This window comes from Pelophylax lessonae, assembly GCF_965119305.1.
Source record: "Pelophylax lessonae genome assembly, chromosome: 5".
Classification (NCBI taxonomy): domain Eukaryota; kingdom Metazoa; phylum Chordata; class Amphibia; order Anura; family Ranidae; genus Pelophylax; species Pelophylax lessonae.
The window spans coordinates 348,348,660-348,373,893 of record NC_138772.1 but is presented as its reverse complement, the minus strand read 5'-3'; the positions used below and the strand labels follow the sequence as shown (position 1 = coordinate 348,373,893).

At 41.1% G+C, this 25,234-nt stretch overlaps 1 protein-coding gene across 1 annotated transcript; it reads right to left on the bottom strand.

The window, feature by feature from the left end:
- Window positions 1–23,094: 23,094 nt before the first annotated feature.
- SOX4 (SRY-box transcription factor 4) lies at window positions 23,095–24,404 on the bottom strand. The gene has a single exon (XM_082259873.1). The coding sequence runs from the start codon at window positions 24,320–24,322 to the stop codon at window positions 23,252–23,254; it is 1,071 nt and encodes a 356-aa protein (XP_082115999.1). The 5' UTR covers window positions 24,323–24,404; the 3' UTR covers window positions 23,095–23,251.
- Between the last annotated feature and the right edge of the window lie 830 nt (window positions 24,405–25,234).

Here is a 25,234-nt window from a genome sequence, read left to right as displayed (position 1 = left end):
TTGTGCATCACCTTTAGAAGAGGCTTCCTTCTGGGACAACAGTCATGCAGACCAATTTGATGCAGTGTGTGGCATATGGTCTGAGCACTGATAGGCTGACCCCCCACCCCTTCAACCTCTGCAGCAATGCTGGCAGCACTTATATGTCTATTTCCCAAAGACAAACCCTGGATATGATGATGAGCACGTGCACTCAGCTTCTTTGGTCAACCATGGTGAGGCCTGTTCTGAGTGGCACCTGTCCTGTTAAACCGCTGTATGGTCTTGGCCACCATGCTGCAGCTCAGTTTCAGGGTCTTGGCAATCTTCTTATAGCCTAGGCCATCTTTATGTAGAGCAACACTTCTTTTTTTCAGATCCTCAGAGAGTTCTTTGCCATGAGGTGCCATGTTGAACTTTCGGTGACCAGTATGAGAACGTGAGAGCGATAACACCAAATTTAACACACCTTTCACACCTGAGACCTTGTAACACTAACAAGTCACATGACAACAGGGAGGGTAAATGGCTAATTGGGCCCAATTTGGACATTTTGACTTAGGGGTGTACTCATTTTTGTTGCCAGCTGTTTAGACATAAATGGGTGTGTGTTGAGTTATTTTGAGGGGACAGCAAATTTACACTGTTATACAAGCTGTACACTCACTACTTTACATTTAGCAAAGTGTCATTTCTTCAGTGTTGTCACATGAAAGATATAATAAAATATTTACAAAAATGTGAGGGTTGTACTCACTTTTGTGAGATACTGTACATTTTTTTTTTTTTTTTTACTAGTATTGGTGGCGATCTGCGATTTTTGGCGGGACTGCGACATTGCAGCGGACAGATCGGACCCCTAACTGACATTTTTGACACTTTTGGGGGGACCAGTGACATTACTACAGTAATCAGTGCTAAATATATGCACTGTTATTGTAATAATAACATTAGCAGGGAAGGGGTTAACCTAGGGGTTATCAAAGGTTAAGTGTGAGCCTAGGAGAGTGTTTACTAGCTGTATGGGGGATGGGCTTGTTGCTATATAGAAGGATCACAGGTGCTCTGTGATCATTTCAGAGAGAAAAACAGTCAGCTGTGTTTACAACAGCTGACCGTCATTCTCTCTCAGCGGGGAGTGATCGCGGGTGCCCGGCGGCAATCGCGGCCACCGGTCCCATGGATCGGCCTCCCCGCTGACCATGCGCACAACCGACGTCAGGCTATGTCGTTCGCGCAGCCGAGCCAGCCTGCCACAGTAAAACTGCGGCGGGCGTTCAGCAAGTGGTTAATATTCAAAAACCCATCAGTTGGGTGACAGGAGATATGTCAGACAGCCAACTGTGACCAAGTCAATGTAAGCGGGTAGCAGAGACAAACCAAGAAGGATTCCACATGTCAACTGCACTCTGAAACAGCAATGGGAATGTGCTACCTCAATGCTGAGTGGTGTGAAAAAGAACATAGAGTGAACATGAACAACACTCTACCAGGAGAGTGCACCATGGCTAACACAGTACTCTTTGGTCTCAGAAGTGCCACAATGCAGAGCCCAGTACCCAAAAATCTAATTTCAGGTTAACCCTGCACGGCCCATCCAGCAAGATCTAGGTACAGAGCTCCAAAGTCAGGGTTAAAGTGGTTGCAAACCCTTACCTATACCCAGCGATGTGATTGGCCTCAAGTGATACAGATTAAACAAATCCTCCTACATAGGTTGTACCTGATTATCTGCAGTATTCTCTTCTCTACATCCATTCAAAGTCCAAAATTTAAAAAATAAACATGTCCCTCTGCCCCAGGTGAGCCGGTAAGGCTGTAATCCAAGTAAGCTTGTCTGAGCTGCCTAGAAATCTGACACCCAGCATTGCATTGTGGGAGACAGGGGAGAGATTCATTATTCTTCACCATGCTAAGGAGAGTCCAATTTTTTACCAAGCCCTTCCAAACTTTTAATACAAATGAGCATGATTGCTGGAATTGTTTTATGTCACAGACAAGAAAGATGAATCCAAGAGTAAACCCAAGAAGAAGTCAAACCTGAGAACAAAAACCACTATGTTCTTCTAAGTATCCCTCTGAAAATAAAATGTGCAATATCCTATTAACTTGGATAAAATGTATAAAAGAAATGGCTTAGGAAAATACATTTCTGAAACATGTAAGTGGAACTGCATCTACAACACAGAGAGCTTTGAGAGCACTTTATCAGGAAGCTGGTCTAGGTTTTAATACACATTCTGCTCCTCTTGAAATGTAACTGTCTAGACTAAGTAGTGTTATGAACAGCCAAGAAAGTTTTTTTTTCTCTGTTTCACCTAAGCTTATTCTACTAGCAATTACACTGCTTACTTTAAAGTAGCCCATCTAAAAAAGATTATTCTGTGTTAAACCAATGTCAATTGATATGCAATCCTGCACAATCTATATTTAGCGGGTACTATCTAATATCATGAGGATAAAAATGCCATAGAAAATTAAGCTGAGTTAGAATAAGTACAAGTCATTTATTGCTTCCAGAGTTTCCCATATAAGTAGAACTATTCAAAAGTTTCTGGTTTTATCTGTAGAATGAAGCTAAGTTCAATACAAAAAATAAAAAAAAAGTGTTAAAAGTCATGTTTAGAAGTCTAAAAAAAAGTGGGTGGCTCCAGTAAACCAACCTTCTATCCAACCTTACAACTAGCATTACCTATATCATGTAGTATTTATGTTTCTTATATAAATAAATCATATTTCTTGATCACGTTTGTCATATAAATATTGTGCCGTATGATATCGTACCGCTATCACTGTTATGATGGATATACCACAATTTATGTTACAGAGCTCAATAGCTAAAGTATAAATTTCACTCACAGCTGAAAGACTCCTCCCCGGAATCCTGGTTCATGAATCCTCCGCATGGCCTGCATATCCATACACCCGCTCCTGCATGCACATCAAATTCCTAGACCATTCCTGTACAATGCGTGGTAGCACAGCTGCTTGTAGTTTCCACCAAGGGCTCATGAGAGAGGGTGAAAGCACAGTGCATAGATGTCAAAAAGCAGTTCAGCAAGGAACTTCATGGTACAGTAGAATCACTTGTGTTATTTTAATGAATAGTACAAACGTACTGGCTTCACCTCATTCATTAAGCTAAGGACTATTTGCCTTTAGTAAATCAACCTTAATGAACCTAAATAAATATTCAGGAGCGGGGTTCTGATGTTAATATATAACTTTGCTTGCTTCAAACTTGTTTGAGGACTGTGACTGAGAATGTACTAATACCAAAAATAGTCAAGCAACTAGCATTTTCCGAATGAGGTCAGCAATGGCAACTCAAATATTTCATTTACGGCTGTTCAAAGTGGGTGTTTAGAAATCTATTAACTTATATCCCTTGGAAAATTCCATGGTAAGATATCTGCATCTGAAAAGATAGGTCCATGCACATGCTTGGGACCCTTAAAGATGGATTAACATTTCTAATTATATTTCTAATGAATGTCGCAATACAAAAAGAAATGGCAGAACCTGGACTATAAGGGAGAAGAACTAGCAACTTGTGAAAATGAAAATAGTATATCAGTTTTGGCTAGACAGTCCTTTTATAACTACATTGAAAGAGGAGGGTTGCTTGTACGATACACCAAGAAAGAGACAGAATTTCATTCAGGACTCAGCTATCGTACTTTATGTGTAGAACATCTGGCAAAGCCCTGCTACCCTGGTGAGACCATACCACAATTTTTCTTAATCCCTTCATGCTATGTTACAGCAAAATACCTCCCTCTTTTGAAGTCAATACATAACATCATGTACATAGAATGCAGTTCTGGGAAAGGCTTCAGGCCCGTACACAAATTCATTCATATCAATAGATATAAAAAAATTGAAATATTACCTATAAAAGTTTGCTAAAAACACTTATACCGGGAAAATAAAAAATGGCTTTATTACAGAGAAAGCTATAGATCTACAGCAGCTTTTGTAAATAAGCATTCTGTGGTAGCCTATGGTCTCTACAGAGGTTGCTAGGGATTCTTAAATTGTCCCAACTGATGGCTCCTGCTTGGTTTTGGACCAATGTCACGTGGAACAGCCATGACACCAATAATCTTTTTAGCTGTCTGAAGGCAGGGGGGGGGGGCATTCTTCCCACTGACTACCAATTTAAGGAACATCCTTCCCACTGACCACCAATGTAAGGAGCATCCTTCCCACTGACCACCAATATAAAGGGCATTCTTCCAACTGATCGCCAATATGAGGGGGATTCTTCAAACTGACCACCAATATAAGAGGCATCCTTCCCACTGACCACCAATATAAAGGGCATTCTTCCAACTGATCGCCAATATAAGGGGCATTCTTCTAACTGACCACCAATATAAGAGGCATTCTTCCCACTGACCACCAATATTATTATTATTATTATTATTATACAGGATTTATATAGCGCCAACAGTTTGCGCAGTGCTTTACAATGTGAGGGAAGACAATACAGTTACAATACAGTTCAAAACAGGAGGAACTAGAGGGCCCTGCTCATTAGAGATTACAATCTAGAAGGGAGGGTCAAGTGAAACAAATGGCAATAACCGTGGGGGATGGGTTGATGGAGAAAATGGAGGTACATTTATTAGGTGTTGGTAGGATAGGCTTCTCTGAAAAGGAGGGTTTTCAGAGACAGCCTAAAAGATAATAGAGTAGGAGATAATCGGACAGATAAGGGTAAGGAGTTCCATAGGATTGGAGAGGCTCTGGAAAAGTCCTGGAGGCGAGCATGAGAGGAGGTGACGAGGGGGCTAGAGAGCAGGAGGTTTTGAGAGGAACGAAGAGAGCGATTAGGTTGGTATTTTGAGACTAGGCTAGTGATGTAGCTGGGGGCTAAGCTGTGGATTGCTTTGTAAGATGTTGTTAGTATTTTGAATTTAATTTGTTGGGTGAGCGGAAGCCAGTGGAGGGCTTGACAGAGGGGAGCAGCGGACACTGAGCGATTGGTAAGGTGGATGAGTCTGGCGGCAGCATTCATGATGGATTGAAGGGGGGATAGCCTATGTATAGGTAAGCCAACGAGAAGGGAGTTGCAGTAGTCGAGGCGCGAGATGACCAGAGAGTGAACTAGGATTTTTGTTGTGTCTTTGGTTAGAAAGGGGCGTATTTTGGAGATGTTGCGGAGGCTGAGGCGGCAAGATTTGGACAGCGATTGGATGTGGGGTTTAAAGGAGAGTTCAGAGTCCAGGACAACACCTAAGACCTTGGCATGCGAGGATGGGCTGTTAGTAATGGCATCAATATTGACGGAGAAATCAGGGGAAGGGGCACGTGGTGGAGGAAAAATTATAAGCTCGGTTTTAGATGGGTTGAGTTTGAGGAAGTGGTGAGACATCCAGACCGATATATCTGATAGTAAATTAGTGATACGTGAGGAGACTAAGGGAGAGGGCTGAGGGGTGGATAGATAGATTTGGGTATCATCAGCGTAGGAGGCTATCAGCTGACCCAGAGAGGAGGTGTAGATTGAAAATAGGAGGGGTCCAAGAACAGAGCCTTGGGGGACCCCAACAGAGAAGGGAAGAGGAGAGGAGGAAGTAGAATTGTACATAACGCTAAAGGTGCAGTTGGATAAGTAGGAAGATAACCAGTGAAGAGTACAGTCACAGAGACCAAAGGCGTGGAGTTTTTTGAGGAGGAGAGGATGGTCAACCGTATCAAAGGCAGCAGAAAGGTCCAGAAGTAGGAGTACAGAATAGTGTCCGTCGGTTTTGGCCATTAGTAGATCGTTTGTCAGTTTTATATAAGGGCATTCTTCAAACTGACTGCAAACTTAAGAGGTATTTTGCTCACTGACCACCAATGTAAGGGGCATCCTTCTCAATGACCACCAACACAAAGGGCATTCTTCCAACTGACTGCCTATATAGGGGGCATTCTTCTGATTTACCACCAATGAAAGAGGCATTCTTCCCACTGATTACCAATATAGGGGGGCATTCTTCCTACTTACCCCCAATGTAAGGGGGGGCAATCGTCCCACTGACTACCAATAAAAGGGGGCATTCTTCCCACTGACCACCAATGTAAGGGGCATGTAAAGAGATTTGAAAATTTTTCTAAGGGTTCTTTTAGGGTAAAAATAAAGTTGAAGAAAGCTAATCTAAAGTATCAGTTTTATTTTAAATATCTTCACAATAACTATTACACAGATGTATTGCCAAATGTGTCAAATTCCATTTGTTCTGTATTGCACGCTATCAATATACTGTATGTTTTCTTCTGCATAACTATTCAACTGGAAAAAAAATAATAATTTACGAATGTGTATCTAGCAGTAGTTCCCAACCGTTCTTTTTCGCTTTATTACTGCAGAAATTTCAAGTGCTACCTGCTTTCTTCCAATACTTTCTACACCAGTAAAACATTTATGTCTGTGCTCCGTGCAGTAATTAAATATCTACCATTTATTTTTCTAGAATGCCAGCAAATTTTCTGTCACTATGTTAGGAGTGCAAGAACAGAATTTTAGCAAATTATCTTACAGCTTATAACTTTTCAACAAAGCAAGCTATTATTTAGAAAAGTGTCACGACTCCTAGTTTTGTGATATTTATCTTAGCGGAGCGAATTCCTTTCTCATCTTAGGCTAGGATACAGCATTTTTTTTTTTTTACATTGTAACGCATGCAGAAGTTTTTTTTTTTTTTTATTCCAGCATAGTTGTTCTTTACGAGTGTTCTCTTTTAACTGCAATGTGAAAGGAACTCATAGCACACTACACAAACTGAATCTATCCAAAACCGAGCTCATAATATTTCCTCCCCCAACGTGCCCCTTCCTCTGACTTCTCTGTCAAGATCAATATCACAACTATCAGTGTGTCCCCACATGCCTGGGTGCTAGGGGTAACCCTGGAATTTGAACTGTCCTTTCAGGCCCACATCCAATCCCTGTCCAAATCATGCTGCTTGAACCTCCGCAACATCTCCAGAATGCACCCCTTTTTAACCAATGACACCACCAAGCCCTGGTTATCTCTCGCCTCGACTACGGCAACTCCCTCCTCATTGGCTTACCTTTACATAGGCTATCCCAGACTCATGCACCTTACTAGCCATTCAGTGTCTAGTACCCCTCTCTGCCAATCCCTAAACTTTTGTCCGCTTACCCAACAAATAAAATTCAAAATACTAACAACAACTTATATATACAAAAAAAATGGTGCAGCACAAATCTATAACTAAGCAAATAGTAAATGGGAAGATCTTTAACTGAGCAAATGATAGATGAGGGAACAGTCCATATGACAAAGGTAAAGTCCCAAGATCCAAGCGAAAGGATGTATATAAATGATAAGCAAAATCCACACAGAGTGCTGAAGAAGAAAGGCTACTTCCAGTGTTGATCCCCTTCACCAAGAGCACACATATGCGCTCACCTCAAAGTTAGACCCCTGTGTTACCAGCGGGTCTAATGAGCAGGAACATGGATTGCCGATCCATCCAATGTATAGCAGCAGCAGGGGTTAGCACAACATCCCGGGTCGAAAAACTCAGATAAACCGTGATCCAGATAATCACATATAAAGAAGAGAGACAACTCTAAGTTGAAACCGTATGGGTAAAAAATTTATTAAAAAGAATCTCACTTACAAAGTAGTAGTACAATGTAGGCGTATCGGTACACATCAAGATAAAAGTAGTAATCAGTGCTAAAAATATGCACTGTTACTGTAATAATGACACTGGCAGGGAAGGGGTTAATCCTATGGGTGATCAATGGGTTAAATGTGAGCCTAGGGGATTAATTCTAACTGTGGGGGGCGTGGCTTGTGAAATGACCATAGAGACATGTGATCCTATATAGAAGGATCACATGAGCTCTGTGATCATTTCAGGGAGAAGAACTTCTCTCTCAGCGGGGAGCGATCACGGATGTCAGGCGGCAATCGGAGCTGATGTAGGTCTACGTCGGTTTGCGCAGGAGAGCCACCCTCTTCCCTCTCGGGAAGTGGTTAAAGTGGTTGTAACCTTGAAGAAGTAATTCACTGCCAGCCCCTCTCTCTTATCGAGCCATAACACACAGTCTAAGTGTTTTTTTTAAACAATGCCTCTAAATACCCTTTTGTCAGGTATCTTCAAGTGGGTCACGTGACTCCTGGCAGCTCTCCTACTACGATCCAGGGATACAGCAAGAGGGGCCCAGATCTCCCTCTGGCATCAGTCGGGGAGGCCATATGATCACTGTGCTGGCTCAGCCCCTCCCGCTGTAGCCCTGGATTGGAGGAGGAGAGCAGCCGGGAGTCACGTGACTGGCCTGAAGATATGTGAAAAAAAGTATTTAGAGGTATTGTTATTAAAAAAAAAACACTTACACTATGTGCTAAAGCTGGATAAGAGAGAGGGGCTGGCAGTCACATTATTTAATAATTTCTACTAATAGCGGCAGGAGGGGGGCAGTGACGGCTCGGGAAGGAGGGTTGAGGGAGATACAGCAGAGCTGCAGATGACAGAGGCCCATAAACTGACCACAGTAATCAGGGCTCAGCAGCCATTAATTATCGTGGTCAGTATACAGAGGGGGACACAGAAACTCACAGGATCAGCCAGGTTTTTTACAGCTTACAGAGGGACAGGTTAAACAGCACAAGCACTGGGCTGTTTAACCTGCTATAAGGGAACAGGATCTCTCTTTTTTTTTATTTTTGTGTTACAATCACTTTAATGCTAAAGCCAAAAAAAAAAAAAAAAACCTACCATTTACTCCACTTACGGATTAGAAAAATATAATAAATGTATTTTTTTAAATACAGCTGATAAAAGCTCTTGAATGACTCAATATCATCCTGCTGCAACACAGCAGTACTCTAGCTAGGAGAAGTAAGGACGGCACTATGAGTCAGTCAGGCTCTACTGCATTGCACAGTATGGTCCATCTAATATTGGGGGCTTTGTGGTAGGAAAGGAGGGGGGGGGGGAGCAGAGTCTGCCAATGGTCCTTTATCATCCAAACACAGGCTGCGGCAGTAGAAGCTGTTCATTTTGCAAAGTGAATGTTAGTAAATAAAGTGAACATGTGTTCACTTTGATTATCCAGTACTATGAGAAGGAAATAAGATTTTTTTTTTCCTATCACATGACGTAATTACAGTAAACATAGTTGCGTCTTTATTCACTAACTGAACGGTCTCTACCCCCTTTTTAAATCAACCCCTTTGATCACCTAACCTGTCCATTCTCAGCTTGTATTTCAGCTGATTCTTGCTGCACCAACCATAATTTGGGCTGTGGGTGGCCCTGTCGACAGTTGATTTTTTTGCTGAAGTAGCTGGGTGGAACATTGTTTGCTGAACAGTGACTGCATCCAACTTTTGTTCAGGTATTCTGACAGCTGCACATGCCTGCTGTCAGAATACAGTAGCCTCCAGGGTAAATTCCTTCATCCATGTTTTAAAAGAGAAGTTTGGGATTTAAAAAAAAAAAAAACGTTATACTCACCTAGGTGGATGTCCCTTGCGTTGAGAACTGAGCCATCAAAAACCGCTGATCACTCAGTTCTCAGCATTCTGTGAGCAGAGAGCCAGGAACTGTCAGTCACCTGCTCTCTGCTCTGCCCCCCCCCCCCTGCACTCACCGAAGTGCTGAGCTGTGGAGGGCAGTGGTTGGCTTGGACTCCGCTGAGAGGCTGAGCTGGCTGCCAGTCCAGGGACTAACTGTGTTTGGCCCGCTGCAGGCTGAAAACGGGTCACAGAACTAACTGCACTCCTGTGATCCAAAGGAGAAGTATGGCCAAAATAGCTTCTTTTGGCTTCTTCTTCTTTAAGGCTAACTCCTGTTGCACCCATACTTAACTACCACCACCCCCCCCCCCCCCAAACTCCAAACTGACAGTGTTCTTTTTCCCAGCAGCAGCTGTCAGTTTTGAATTTTGCTCTGGTATGTGTGACCATCAGAGCAAATTGACCTGTAGTTATCAAACACAAGTGCGGGATTACCACATTCCTAGTCCATTGGTACTTCCTCCAGCTTTCTAACTGAAAGTCTGCATCTTGTGCCTCGTACACACGCAACGATTATCGGCCGTCTTTTGTCCAGTGTTGTTGTGTTGGTTGAAATGTGCTCTAGACTGCACACAAATTTTCTCGGCCAACTAAAACCAACTTCCGAATTGATGTCATGTGATGGTTTACTTTCCGTGTGTTTTTTCTTCTCTGAGCATGCCCAGTCTTGCTCATTTGATTTTTGTCTGCCGAAATCTGTACTGACTGACGGAAAATCGGCCGTTATGTTGACGGCCAACAAAAATTTTATAGCCGGCACCCCAGATTTTTTTCGGCCGAAAAGCCAGAGTCGGTTGTCGAAAGCATCATACTAACAAGCCGAAAATCGGCCGATCGGACGTTGGCCGAAAATTCACGGCCAACTATCGATGCGTGTGTACGAGGCATTGCTATGTACAAGGAGCTGAGGGAAGTATGCAGGATCCTGTGCATTGCAGCCACAATCCAGTGGTCATGGTTGCAATGCTTTTCAGGTTCATTTTAAAAGAAATAATAAATGCACATTTTTTTTTTTTATATACATATGTGGGTGCCTTTATTATTTTATGCAAAAGGTGGATTGAGCCCTTCAGCATAGATAGATAAATCTATTAGATGTCTCTCGTTCATCCCACAAATCAATCTATATGTGTATGACTAGCCTGTCAGTACACAGAATTGGAGCAGTAGCAGCCACAAAATAAATGCTGAGAAGTGGATCTAGCGCACACGGTCACCTTAACCCATTTCTGGGGAGTTCAGGGTATCAAGAACCGGACCTTAGGAAGAGGGTCATCAGGCAGCCCTGGTCTTAGGAGAATCGATACCATATCTGCAGCATTCAGGATCTGCCCACCTCCAGAGGAAGAAGATGTGAAAGAGGACCTGTGACATCATGCAAACAAACTGAAGACTCCTGGAAGAAAAGTATGTTTGAAGATTAAAATAGGGTGCGGTAATGCTTCAATTGGGGGCAGGAGACAGCTGGAATAGCGCTTTAAGGTACATAATATCTAGGAATCTGTGACACAGAATTGCATAGAGTTAAAATAATGCACTGCATCCCTGCAATATGTTCTGTATTTAATATAGTACTCTATAGAACATTTAAAATGAATAAAACATGCACATACTATAAATTTGACAATAACGTCAGTTAATCTCAAACAGGAGTGTTCTTATCTCTGTAGTTACTAATTCCTGAGTAATATGGGAAATGTGCGGGGATATTTTAGACACTTTATCAAGTTTTTATTGCTATGTGTCCCTGCTGGGCAGATTTGTCCTTTCACCCCCTTTCCTGCCCAGGCCAATTTTCAGCATTCAGCGCTGTCGCACTTCAAATGACAATTGTGCGGTCATGCAACACTCTACTTATCATTTTTTTTTTAGATCGATAGAGCTTTCCTTTGATGGTATTTAACCACTATACCACCGGAGGATTTTGCTGTCTTACGTCCAGGCCACTTTTTGCGATTCGGCACTGTGCGACTTTAACTGACAATTGCGCAGTCGTGCGACGCCGTACCCAAACGAAATTTACGGCCATATTTTCCCACAAACAGAGCTTTATTTTGGTGGTATTTGATCACCTGTGCGATTTTTACTTTTTGCACTATAAACAAAAAAAGAGCGTAAAGTTTGAAAAAATAACAATATTTTTCACATTTTTTATATGAAATTCCCCCCAAAATATTTTTTTAAATTTTTGGCCAATTTGTTTTCTGCTACCTATGTTTGGTAAAAAAAAATCACAATAAGCGTATTTTGATTGGTTTGCGCAAAAGTTATTGCATTTACTAACTAAGGGAAAGATTTCTGTCATTTTTGGTGTTTAGTTTTTTAACGAGTAATGGCGGCAATCTGCGATTTTTTTTGCGGTACTGCGACATTGCGGCGGACAGATCGGACCCTTAACTGACATTTTTGACACTTTTGGGGGTACCAGTGACATTACTGCAGTAATCAGTGCTATAAATATGCACTGTTACTGTAAAAATGACACTTGCAGGGAAGGGGTTAATTTTCTTGGAGAGGGAGGGGTTAATGTATGCCTGGTGCTTACCGACGTGTGTGGGGGGAGGTGACTGAGTGACACAGGGAAAGATCGCAGGTTCAGCAATGCTGAACCCTGCAATCTGTCACTGTCTGTCACTTAGGAGATCCGCCCGCTTTGTTTACACAAGCGGGCGGATCTCCAAACTCGATTCCCCGACGATCGGTGAAGAGCAGCGGCGATTGCCGCTGATCCTCCCCTGGCCCGACTCCCGCTGTGACTGAATACAGCGGGATCGAGCCTCCGGCGGCAAGCGACCGCCGCCCACAAGGGGAGGAGTCCAGCGACGTAGGTCTACGTCGCTGGACGAGAACGAGCCACTGTGCCGCAGTAGAGGCACAGTGAGCGGGGCTAAAGTGGTTAATCCCCACTGAGTTTATTATTTAAAAAAAAGATCAAACATTTTGAAAAAAAAAAAGGTTTTTCTTAGTTTCTGTTATATAATTTTGCATATAAGTAATTTTTCTTGTTTACAAATATGAAGTGGCACTATGCTTCAAAAGCTAAAAGAATTTTAAAAGTATATAAAGAATTACAAACCGTAATATTACATGTGACTGATCTCTCAAGCTAGATATTGAATAATAATATTTTAACTAGTGAGTTTGTACTCAAAGTGCCAGTGCTGCAACAAACTTCCCATCAAGATGTGCAAAATAACGCAAATAAAAATAAAATTATTATGTTTTATCACAATCCAGCATTAAAATAATACTCCTACTGGGTTTTGGAACCAAAATACCAGTGCTGCAAATATTGCAAAATTGTGCAAAAATGTGCACATTTTTTGCACAATTTTCTTTTTTGTTACAATACCCAGTAGGGGTATTATTTTAATGCTGGATTATGATAAGACATAAGCATTTTATTTTTATTTGCGTTTTTTCTTTTGTACATCTTGATGAGAAGTTCGTAGCAGCACTGGCACTTTGAGTACAAACTCAGTAGATAAAATATTATTATTATTCACATTATTCAATATCTACCTTTAGAGATCAGACACATGTAATGATACTGTTTACAATTCTTTATAAAGTTTCAATATTCTTTTAGTTTTTAAAGCATAGCGCCACTTCGTATTTGTATACAATTGTATTTTAGATGTGGGGACACATTGTTAAGTTGTGAGCAGCTGCTTTCTATTTCTTGGTAGCGCATAGGATTCTACATCTACAAGTCATTTTTCTTCTTTACTGATGTGTGCTGATGAGGCTGCACTGATGGGCATTGATGAGGTGGTTACTGATGGGCACTGTTGCTGCACTGATGGGGCTGCTCTGGTAATCAGTGTAAATAATGTACTCACTGTGCTCAGTCATACCAGGTGGTTATGGGCTCTTCTTTCCTCACACAGAAACAGCATGAGAGGAAAGGAATGCCAATAACCGGCAAGTCTGTTTACATGTGACCAACTGTGATTGGGCACATCAGATCACATGGCAAAAGGCCACTGTGATTGGTTCTTTACCCCGATCTATGATCAGCTGTGTCACAGCTGTCACAGAGCACGCCTGATGCCGTAAAAGAGCACGCCTGATGCCTGTCCTAGGGGGCACGTGGGAGAAGCGCATGTGGGTGCTGTAGCCATCTTTCCGGTATAATGTGGCAGTTGAAGATGAAGCAATTAAAGTTTGTCACTGAAACAGAAAGCGAAGGGGATATCCTTTATTTTGAAGTTGTCACTAGAACAAAAGTTGAGGGTAAATCTACCCATGTGGACCCCTTTTTCCAGTAACAACTGTCTAGGAAGGGGAATACCCCTCCATTTGGAAAGTGTTCCTCTGACTTTTTGGGTGTCTAGGACAGGAAATGAAGGTCTCCCTAATGGCTAATGTGAGACAGAGAACAAAAAATTAACTACAGGGGTTTTACTTTCCTTACTCTACCCAAAACTGAAAAATGTGGGTAACCTACACTTCAACACAATTCGGTCATAAAAAATAATTCAGGGAGCTAACATTGCGGAGCTCCTTCTGATAATGCTAGCTTAATGGCTGTGTTGCTGGGACGTCATTGTTTTTCCAAGTCACTACCCTGCATCAAGTATACATATTCTGTAAATCAGACAAAATTTGAGCTGTTGGTGGCCCTACCAACAAAGCTGGACAAACTTTGATTGAGAAATCAAAGGAGTGGAGTGGAAAAAAGTCAGCCGAACAGTGACTGCAATCAATCAGCTGTAGTCACTAATGAAAAGAAATGGCTTCACTCAGATGTGGTCAAAATCCAGGTTTATTGGAAGCGTTTCACACACTTAGGCTGGCCATACACTATACAATTTTCTTATTCAATTTCCTTTAGATTTACCTTAAACTATGTAGTGCAAGGGCCTGCCTGACTGCATACAAATTGAAAGTGTTTAGGTTTGACCCTATATTACATGGTTTTGGTAAATCTAAAGGAAAGTTGAACAAGAAAATTGTATAGTGTATGGCCAGCCTAAGATGTGTGCTTAATCATTACAAATTGTAATGATTAAGCACACATCTTAGTGTGTGAAACGCGTCTACCTTGCCACTTGTTTGTCACATTGGGATGTCCAATAAACCTGGATTTTGACCACATCTGTGTGCAGCCATTTCTTTTCATTATTGACTGTTCACGGAGGCGAGCCGAGACGAGCACCGCTGTTGGTCATCAAGCTTCCCATTACCTTGAGCAGTGTATCTCTCCCTTTAGCTGTAGTCACTGTTCAGTAATTCAGACAGCCATGGAAAATTCATCCATCTACACTGTTTAGAGTAGATGCTGAGATCTATGAATTTCCAGGCAGAACGAGAGAAATCTTTATTTTTGTTTTTCCAGCTTTAGACATTCTTCGATGCACACTTGTTCTGGTTAATGGTTAACAGTGATAAAGCTTGAGGGTCAGCTTTCCAGCCAGCTAACTAGCACTTAATCAGCAATGGAGCATCCGCCATCTCTAATTATAACTAAATGCACTTTTTGGCTCACTTGTTTTTTTAAAAAATTTTGTGCACTGTACCACGGGCTCCAAAAAAATGGCAACATTGGGGTTGATTTGCTAAAGCTGGAGCGTGTAAAATCTGGTGCAGCCCTGCATAGAAACCAACCAGTTTCCAGGTTTTTGTTTGGCAAAGCTAAACTTGGGCATAAATGGGTCAAATTCCGAAATAATTTTCTTTAGAAAATTGTTCAAATTTCACACCATTAGTGGGCCACAACAACAGCCAATTTTCGTGTGGCCATCAAATTTGAGTGATTAGGCATGTTGGAAATTTTTTGAAAAACAAACTAATTTATAATCAATGATGGGAGAATCGTGCGAGAAATATAATCAAAAAACAAGTGGCCATGAGTTGTGTCCTGAAAAGGAAAGAAGATTTCAGGGCACAACATTTATTTTTTGTAGCAACATGAGGTGAAACTGAAGGCCTGGTTGGTCAAATTTCGAAATCAGTGGTGGTATCATCGGATTACAAAACACACAAAATTTCTGATTTTCAAAAGAAAATTTTTTTGGAATTCGACCCTTGTATGGCCTGCATTAATTGAACAATCTGAAGATAGAAGTGGATTGGCTACCGTACACAACTGCACCAGATTTGGCACTCTCCAGTTTTAGTAAATCAGCCGCACTATTTTTTAGCTTTGGATAGAGTGAAGAGGGACTACACCAGTTAAAACTGAGAATAAAAGTGAAAGAAAATCTCAAATTTTGGGTTATCACTAGAAAAGGAATAAAGGGACTATCTTCCAGTTTATGAAACTACTTCTGGTAACAACCAGACGTTTCCTCACTTTGGTAGATATTTCCTCTCACTTGCTGTTTTGGAAAATCTCCCCAATGGCACACAGATGGCAAAAACAGACAGGGCTTCAAACCCTTCTTTAGTCAATTAAAAATAGAGAGGGGGGGGGGTTTGACTTTAGCTCTACTTTAAAGCGGAGTTCCACCCAAAAGTGGAACTTCCGCTCATTTGTTTCCTCCACCCCTCCGGTGCCACGTTTGGCACCTTTCAGGGGGGAGGGGGGAACGGGTACCTGTTTTTGAAAGGTACCCTTCCCCACTTCCGGGATATGGTGCCGCCCCTCAGATGTTTGGCCCCCTCCTCTTTCCCCCTCAGCCGAGCCAATAGGAATGTGCAGTGCTCTTCGTGCATGCACAGTAGGGACTCGCCCGTGAAGCCGCAAGGCTTCACTGCCAGGTTCCCTTACCGGCAATGGCGGCGTCAGCACCCGACAGCCAATGGAAACATCGGCGGGGGGGGCGACATTGCTGAACTCCAGGACAGGTAAGTGTCCTAATAATAAAAGTCAGCAGCTACAGTATGTGTAGCTGCTGACTTTTAATTTTTGGAGGGGGGGGGGGTGGAATTCCACTTTAAGGTGTACCATATATGAATCTCTGAGAAAAAAAAGCAAAGTTTTCTTTGGAAAATTGTTCAAATTTCGCACCATTATTGGGCCACAAAAACAGCAGATTTTCTTGTGCCCATCAAATTTGAGTGATCAGGCATGATGGAAATTTTTTGAAAAACTAACTCATTTATAATCAATGATGGGAGAATCGTGCGAGAAATATAATAAAAAATAACAAGTGGGCATGAGCTGTGACCTCGCAAGAAAAGCAGATTCTCTGTTTTCCTCCTACCACTTTACAGAAATATTACCATCCAAGAAAACTCACTAATAATCATCCTTTTGTCCTGCAAATTACTTTCAGATTGCTGAAATCAAAACACCCCACAGTAATTCTTTCCTGAAATAGCGTTAACACAACCTAATTCCAAACGTAATGACTGACGATAGAAAAATTCTCTAGAATTCAATCTTTTTTTTTTTTTATAATTTGTAAATTTATAAAAACAAAATGTAAAATTTTAAATAAATGTAGAACTATACATACAGTGATTTTGTAATGTAGTATTGATATTGGATTTCCTTAAGGATATGAAGTTGAAGCCTAGATCAAGCAGTCTTTGAAACAAACTGCTACAATTCTATTTCAAGCTGCTGCAAAGGGACTATACAAATCAGATCTTGCAGGGACTTTCCAGGAAACCAGAGCCTGATGGCGCTGAACTGTATCTGCAGCCGCCAAGGTCAGCCTGGGATGACAAATGGCTTATGTAGCTTCTCTTGAGGCAAAGAGGTGGAGCTTTCCGCAGTTATCTGAATGATGTGTCCTGTACCATACATGTTATGAAACTCTCCTGCCAGACCTCTTCATAGAAAGTGAGGAGGAGGTGAGATTTCCAGATAGTGCATGAAGTCATAGCGAAGGGTGCTTTCCAATCCAAGACTTCACAATCTGCAACAGCATTCAGCTAACCACCTTTACTTACCTTACAATTACATTAACTTGTCATTTGTACCTGAACTGGTCTCCTCTTAAGCTGGATACACACTATCCAACTTTTGTGGTTAGATTTCTTTCAGATTTACCTTTTCTATGTAGTAGAAGGGCCTGCCAGATTGCATACAAATTGAAAGTGTTTAGGTTTGACCTCATATTATATGGTTTTGGTAAGTCTAAAGGAAAATGTCTTCAGAAAATCTTATAGTGTGTATGGCCCTTTAGGCTCACATTTTATGTATTTTGAGTGGGGGTGTCCTATTAGCTGGGCTTCATGGATCACACCCCCCCCCCCAAAAAAAAAAAAAAAAAAAAAACATCTTGTTTACTACTCAAGGTTACAAAACCACATTGATTTTGGTATACTGGGGTGATTTGCTTAAACTGGAGAGTGCAAAATCTGGTGCAGCTCTGCATAGAAACCAATCAGCTTCCAGTTTTTTTTTTTTTTTGGTCAAAGTTTAATTGAACAAGTTAGTTGGTTAACATGCACAGCTGCACCAGATTTTGCACTGTCCAGTTTTAGGCTGGCCATACATGTTCCATATTCTTTACCAAACCACATATGAGGTCAACGCTAAACATCACTTTCACTTGTATCCAATTAGATAGACCCTTGTACTACTACATAGCCGAAGGTCAATTTCAAGAAAATTGTGCAGAATATTGTAAATAAATTGTATAATGTATGGCCAGCCTTAGTAAATCAGTAAGATTGCAGGCAGGGCAAGAAAAGCAGATTCTCTGTTTTCCTCCTACCACTTTCTTTCACTTTACAGAAATAAAGTATAGTGCTTAAAGTGTAGTTCCACCTTTGCAGTCAACTTTGAGAAACCCCTACTAGGTCTGTTATGGATTGCTATTTACACATCATATAGTAAAAAAAAAAAAGTGTCTTCCATCTTTGGGGCTTTATGTATAAATGTGTCCCAAATAAACAGCTAATGTAACCATAGCAATGAGGGAGTTTTTTTTTTTTTTTTTTTTTTTAATGTGTATTACCATATAGGGGTAGATTTACTAAAACTTGTGCACACAGAATCTGGTGCAGCTGTGCATGGTAGCCAATCAGCTTCTGACTTCAGCTTGTTCACTTAAGCTTTGACAATAAAACCTGGCAGCTGATTGGTTACTATGTGCAGCTGCACCAGATTATTGTACTCCCCAGTTTTAGTAAATCTCCCCCATCATGTACCATTCAAGACTAGGGGTGTTAATTACCAGAGCTGGAGAGTGCAAAGTCTGGTGCAGCTCTGCATAGAAACCTATCAGCTTCTAGTTTTTTTTTTTTTTCTCAAAGCTTGATTTAATAAGTTGACGTTAGAAGCTGATTGGCTACCATGCACAGCTGCACCAGATTTTACACTCTCCAGTTTTAGCAAATCAATCCCAGTGTGCACAACTAATAATGCAGATCTGCCAGCATGGTAAAGGCAGGGTTTAAATATGGCATATACAACTCCCTCCCCCCCAATGCACAGCTGCACAAGATTTTGTACTCTCCAGATTTAGTAAAACTCCCAAATCACGTACCTCTTAAAACTAAGGGGTCTATTTACTATCGCTGTAGATTGCAAAACCTGGTGCAGCTCTGCAGAGAAACCAATCAGCTTCCAGATTTTTTTATTTTGTCAAAGCTTAATTGAACAAGCTGATTGGCTGCCATGCACAGCTGCACCAGATTCTGCACTCTCCAGTTTTAGTAAATCAACCCCAGTGTGCACATCTAGCTTACAACTAATAATGCAGTTCTGCCAGCATGGTAAAGGCAGGGTAAACTATGGCATATACAACTCCCCCCCCCCCCCCCCCAAAAAAAAAAAAAAAAATCACTACAGAGGACAGCTAAACAAAAATTTTCAGCAATTAAAAAGCTAAGGACAGCTAAAGAAGATTTTTCAAAAAGTAAAAAGCTAAGCAGCAATTTGCATTGAATTTTTTTTTTAAGTTATGCTATGTGCATGGGGAAAAAAAACAAACAAAAAAAAAAAGAATTATATATATATGAATAATTATTCGCAAAATTGGGATTGTGCCAACTTTAGTTATTAGCATATTCTATATATATATATATATATATATATATATATATATATATATATATATAAAAAATATTTTTTTATATATACATATAGAATTTGCTAATAACTAAAGTTGGCACAATCCCAATTTTGCGAATAATTATTCATATATATATATAATTCTTTTTTATATATATGCATTTAGAAAATGCTAATAACTATAATGTTGGCACAATCCCAATTTTGCGAATTATATATATAAAATTTTTTTTTATATATATATATATACATATATATACACATATAGAATATGCTAATAACTATAATGTTGGTGCAATCCCAATTTTGCAAATAATTATTTATATAATTCTTTTTTTTATATATACATATAGAATATGTTAATAACTATAATGTTGGTGCAATCCCAATTTTGCAAATATGGCAATACACTTTAAAATTGCTATAATTTGCATACACCTCTGTATTTCCCTATTATCATGGCTAATACACATTGAGAAAAATATGTTAAATATTAATAAAGAACAGAGCCCTCCTATTCCTAAATGTATGAGCATCCCAAAGTAAGCCATTATTTTCGATGCATCCATTCTGTTAACTGTGAGACTATCATTCTGTATACTGAATTCTTAGAAATTTCCTAGACAGCAGAACAAGCTCTGACAGTCGCTCATTACTTGGAGGAATGGCCTGCCAAGATTTTATTTCCCTACTTTCACTGTACGTGTTCAGAATAGGAGCTATGCTGTTAACATTTTGGATACTTTTTTTTTTTTTTATCTGACTACAAGGACCAATACTGTTCTCGTTTGAGTCCATAGCTCCTCCTCTGCAACAGTCACAGCACTAGGAAGACTCAGCAGCTCAAAGAACACATGCATGCACAATAATAAAGACAAAAACCAATCAAAATTTAAGGGTTCAGTTCCAGCTGATTTTATTTCCTTTTAAAAAAAAGATTATTTACAGAAGTATATCAACAATCTGACAGGCAGTGAAATAAACATGGTTAGCTGGCATGAAGATATTGCCTCAAATCTTTTTTGTTTTGTGGCTTGATGGTTAAGACAAAAAAAAAAAAAAAAATTATTTCATACGGCATATTGCACAGGATGGATTACAAAAAAGTTTTCTTTTTAAAAATTATGTTAAAAACAGAAGCTACCTCATTGGGCAGAAGTTCTAGTGCCTGTCGTTTAATTACATACATAAACACACAATCTTTTTTTTTTTTTTTTTGTCTTTTTTTTTTTTCTTATTATAATAGACTTAAATGTACAAAGATGTTTTCACTTTTTTTTTCTTAAAACACAATAGCTAGAAACCTGAATACATATGCTATCATCATGCCAAAAGAGACTAAAACAATCATAGTTTAGCGACAAGTATAAAGGATTAAATAGTCAAATACGAGAATGAAAAACGCAGTACATAGTGTCGCGAACTCAAATCGGCATTTAGATAGGTCCAGTGGTTTAAACGGCACGGTTTTTTTTTTTTTTTTTTCGTAATATAAAAAAGTGCAAAAAACGTGGTCTAGAAGTTAAAGCTACAGGATCCCTTTTTTTTTTTTTTTTGCTTACAATGTGCACTGGTTGCTTTTAAAGCATCTGAATACAGACTAGCTTAGTTAACCCATTGGAGCTAAAGGGACATCTACAATATGTGTGCTCCCCAGCAGTAAAGGGCAAAAGCATCTGATAATACAGGAGATTGGCGTAGCATTAGAATAAAAAAAATAAAAAAAAAAATAAAGTGGGTGGCTCAATGTTCTACCCCTGGCGTTTACCTACTGGAAACAGGCAAATAACATTGCTCCTTTCTTCTCAAAGTTTTTTTCAACAGTGCCCAACACAACGTGCTGCCAATTTTCCACTATGGAGGTGGCTTGCACAATACCATAAAGTAAAAAATAAAAAAAAGTACAGATATAAAGAGCTATATAAATACTACACATGATTATTAATACAGAGATTTTTCTTCTTCTTAGTTTTTAACCGACATACAGTGTATTAGCAATACTCTGGAGGTGCAAGTGCACTAGGCTGGAAGGGATGCTGTGACTTTAAGAAGCCTGCAGATTGAAGTGTGTAAACATGGAGTAAATAGGCTGGTTTCATTTTTTTTTTTTATTATTTTTTTTATTATTATTTTTTTTTTGAGATATCAACCAGCCTCCCTGTTTGTAGTTTTGTCAGGAAAAAAAAGTCAGAACTGCAATTGACACCGGTTAAAACACCCCCTTTATAGATTTTTTACAAAAATACACTGAGAAAATAATCAAACGTTTTCATCTCTCTTCTTTCTTTTTTGTTTTTTTTTTTGTTTTTTTTTAAAAGTGTCAAAAGTCTACATTTAAATATAAAAAATTAAAAGTTAAAACTCTAGCCCTTCAGTGAAGGAGACATAAAAAACGGTGTGGATTTAGGGACATGGGAGGAGGGGGATATCTAATAAACAAAAATATATAAAAAAAGAAAAAAAAATATAAAAAAAGAAAAAAAAAAAAAAGTAAAAAAAAAAAAAAAAAAAAAAAAAAGTTTGGCCAGTATAAATATGTCCACATATAAAATGATCTGATTACATTTACAAAAGGGGTGAACGGGAAGAGGAGGGGGGGCTATATGGATCACCAATGAGAAAGGGAACCAAAAATAAAAACAGTCTTTCCATTTACATCTACCGAGTAAATAAACACATACATACTCTGAGAAAAAATTTGGTCCTGAATTATTTTGTTTAGTCCAGCACAGATTTGAGTTGCGTTTGAATCCTTGAAGAGTTAAAAAAAATGAAGGAAAATAAAAAAAAGAAAAAAGCTGGTGATTTTTTTTTTCTTAGGAATCAAACATAGCGCCATCTATCTGCTTTATATTATCCTAACACTAAAAACTGTTCAACAGTCTTACAGAAACCTTAAAAAAGATAAGACAGAATAACATGCTATATTAAACCCACCAGTGAAAGAATCCAACACCACCGCCATTCTGAGCGAAAGAATCGCCCATCATTTCCCCCCGGTACCACATAAATATGTAACTTGGTGTAGTTCAAAAAAGAGCTGTCTTACTTCCCAAAGTAGTGTCCTTAATAAAAAGTCCATTTTTTTTTTTTTCTTGGATGGTCATTAAAAAAAAAAAAATAAAAAAAAAAAACCTAGGTGACCCAAAGGGTTGCCATATCCTTCTCCGTACGTGCAAATCCATTACAGTCTCGTAACGACTACAAAAAAAATAATAAAAAACGTAGAACGCTTCCCGCATCCAAGGAAAGTGATCTGTGGGGGGCTGGTGGCCCCCCTTTTTTTAATAAAAAGGTGTCAGTTTTTTTTCTCTTTGTGCTCCTTCCTTCTCCTCTCCTTTTTGGAAGGTAAAAAGCTGCACTGGCTTGTTAAGGAGGGGGGATGGCCGCTCTCCCCCCACCATCTCCGAATGGCTTGTCGCTGTGTGCAGCCCCCATAAGTGCCTTCTTCACTGTTTTAAAAAATAAAAAGGAGCGACTTTTGAATATTTCTTTGTTTTTTCAGTTGCCTGGCAGGGGATTCGAACCTACGACCCTCTAGTGCCTTCTTCACTGTTTTAAAATATAAAAGGAGCGACTTTTGAATATTTCTTTGTTTTTTTTTTCAGTTGCCCTGACAGGGATTCGAACTCACGACCCTTCTCAGCTTTGGAAGTCTGATTCTCTACCGACTGAGCTATCCGGGCTGGAGGTCTCTTGAGTGAGGCAGAGCAGGCACACGTCCTATCAGAGGAGCCCCTGAGCTGTGTGCTGTGCGGGAACCCCCGTGTTAGATTCTATATAGAACACAGAGTTTCGGGCGGGAGGGCTCAATAGGTAAAGACCAGGTTGGAGATGCTGGACTCCAGCCAATCCCCGGAGATCATTTCGCTCACCTCCGGGGTGCAGTAGTCCGGGAAGTCGAAGTGAGAGCCGGAGCCGGCCTCCAGGTTAAAGTCCAGGTCCCTGTCCAGGGCTGAGGTGCTGAAGCCGCCCAGGGCCATGCTGTCGAAGCCGGGGCTTGGGTTAAGCTCCAGGAACTCGTCTTCCAGCTCTTCGTCCGAGGAGGACGCCGGGGAAGAAGAAGAAGAGGAGGAGGAGGAAGAGGAGGCGGGAGAGGAGGAGGCTGAGGAGGAGTGAGGAGAACCCGGGGAAGTGTTGAGGGAACCGGCTCCGTCCTCATACAGGCTGAGGGGGTCGCTGGCCTCCCCGGAACTGCTGCTACTGCTGAGTGTAGGACTGGCGGGGACGGCCATAGGTGAGGAGCCCGGGGCCCCGAAGATATACAGTCGGGGTTTGGCCTTCTTATTAGTGGCGGGAGTCCGGGACTTGTATAAGGAATGATGGTCCAGGACACAGGGCTGTTCGGGTACAGCTTTCCCCCCTAATAGAAGCTTCGGCTTACTGCACAGCTTGGCTCCTCCGTTACTCTTCTTTACCGCTGGCTTAGGACTCCCGCAGCCCTTGTCCCCCCCGCCCCCGGGTTTGGAGCCTCCGCTGCTGCCGCTGCCGGCCTTCACCTTTTTCCGGGGCCGGTACTTGTAGTCCGGGTAGTCGGCCATGTGCTTGAGGCGAAGCCGCTCGGCCTCCCTGATGAAGGGAATCTTATCGCTGTCCTTTAGCTGCTTCCAGCGTTTTCCCAGCCGCTTAGAGATCTCAGCATTGTGCATGTCCGGGCTCTGCTCCATAATCTTCCTCCGTTCAATCTGGGACCACACCATGAAGGCGTTCATCGGCCGCTTGATGTGCCCGCTCGGGGTCTTACACCAGCTCGGGTCGTCGGCTTTTCCCCCGGTGGAAGCGGTAGAGCCCGGGGTGGGGGATGAGGCCATGTCCAGCTCCGAGCTCTCTCCGGCCAATAGTGCCTCGGTGTTCTCAGCGGTGCCGCTCTGCTGAACCATGCTGGCTGAGGGGTCCCGGAGCGCTCCGGGGGCATCCAATAACGGGGACTCTTACTGGCCCCTCCGGCCGCGGCCAGGCATGGTGTGTAGAGAGGCTGGGACTTTATTAGAGAGGAGGACTGGGAAGAGAGAAGCCTCCAACGTTCATACAGATCCGGCCACTGAGCTCTGTACACTGCTATGTATAAGACGGCATGTATGTGCACAACACTGAGCCTCCTCACACTGCTAACAGCTCGCCTCTATTCCGCCTCGCGTCCCTTTATCCCTTCCCCGAACGCCTCGCAGCCAATCCCTGACTGTTTCCAACGCTCCCTCGTGCCAAGCTCCGCCCGTCCGCTCCTCATTGGCTGGGAACGCGATGCAATAATAATCACCGCGTGCAATGAGAAGCTCCAGAGCTGACCTCATTCCGATTCACACACAGCAAACTTTCCTCCGAGGCCGGGGGAGAGAGAGAGAGAGAGATGTGTGTGTAATATATATAGATCTATAGGTGTATGTACATCATCTCTATATACATACACACTGATCACCTACCCAACTCACCATATACATCATCATATATGTACACTACTACCTACCGATCTCACTTCTTACATTCCTCATCATCTGATAACCTACCGTATAAACAGATCTGTCTGTATGTACACATCATCACCTGTATATATACACAGACACCTACCTATCTCACTGTATACACAGATCTGTCTGTATGTGCACATCCCATCATCACCTGTATATATACAGACACCTACCCATCTCACTGTATACTCAGATCTGTCTGTATGTGCACATCACATCACCTGTATGTATATATATATATATATATATATACACACTCATGCAGGCACCTACCGATCTTAATGTATACATACCTCATCATCTCAATATATATATATATATATATAT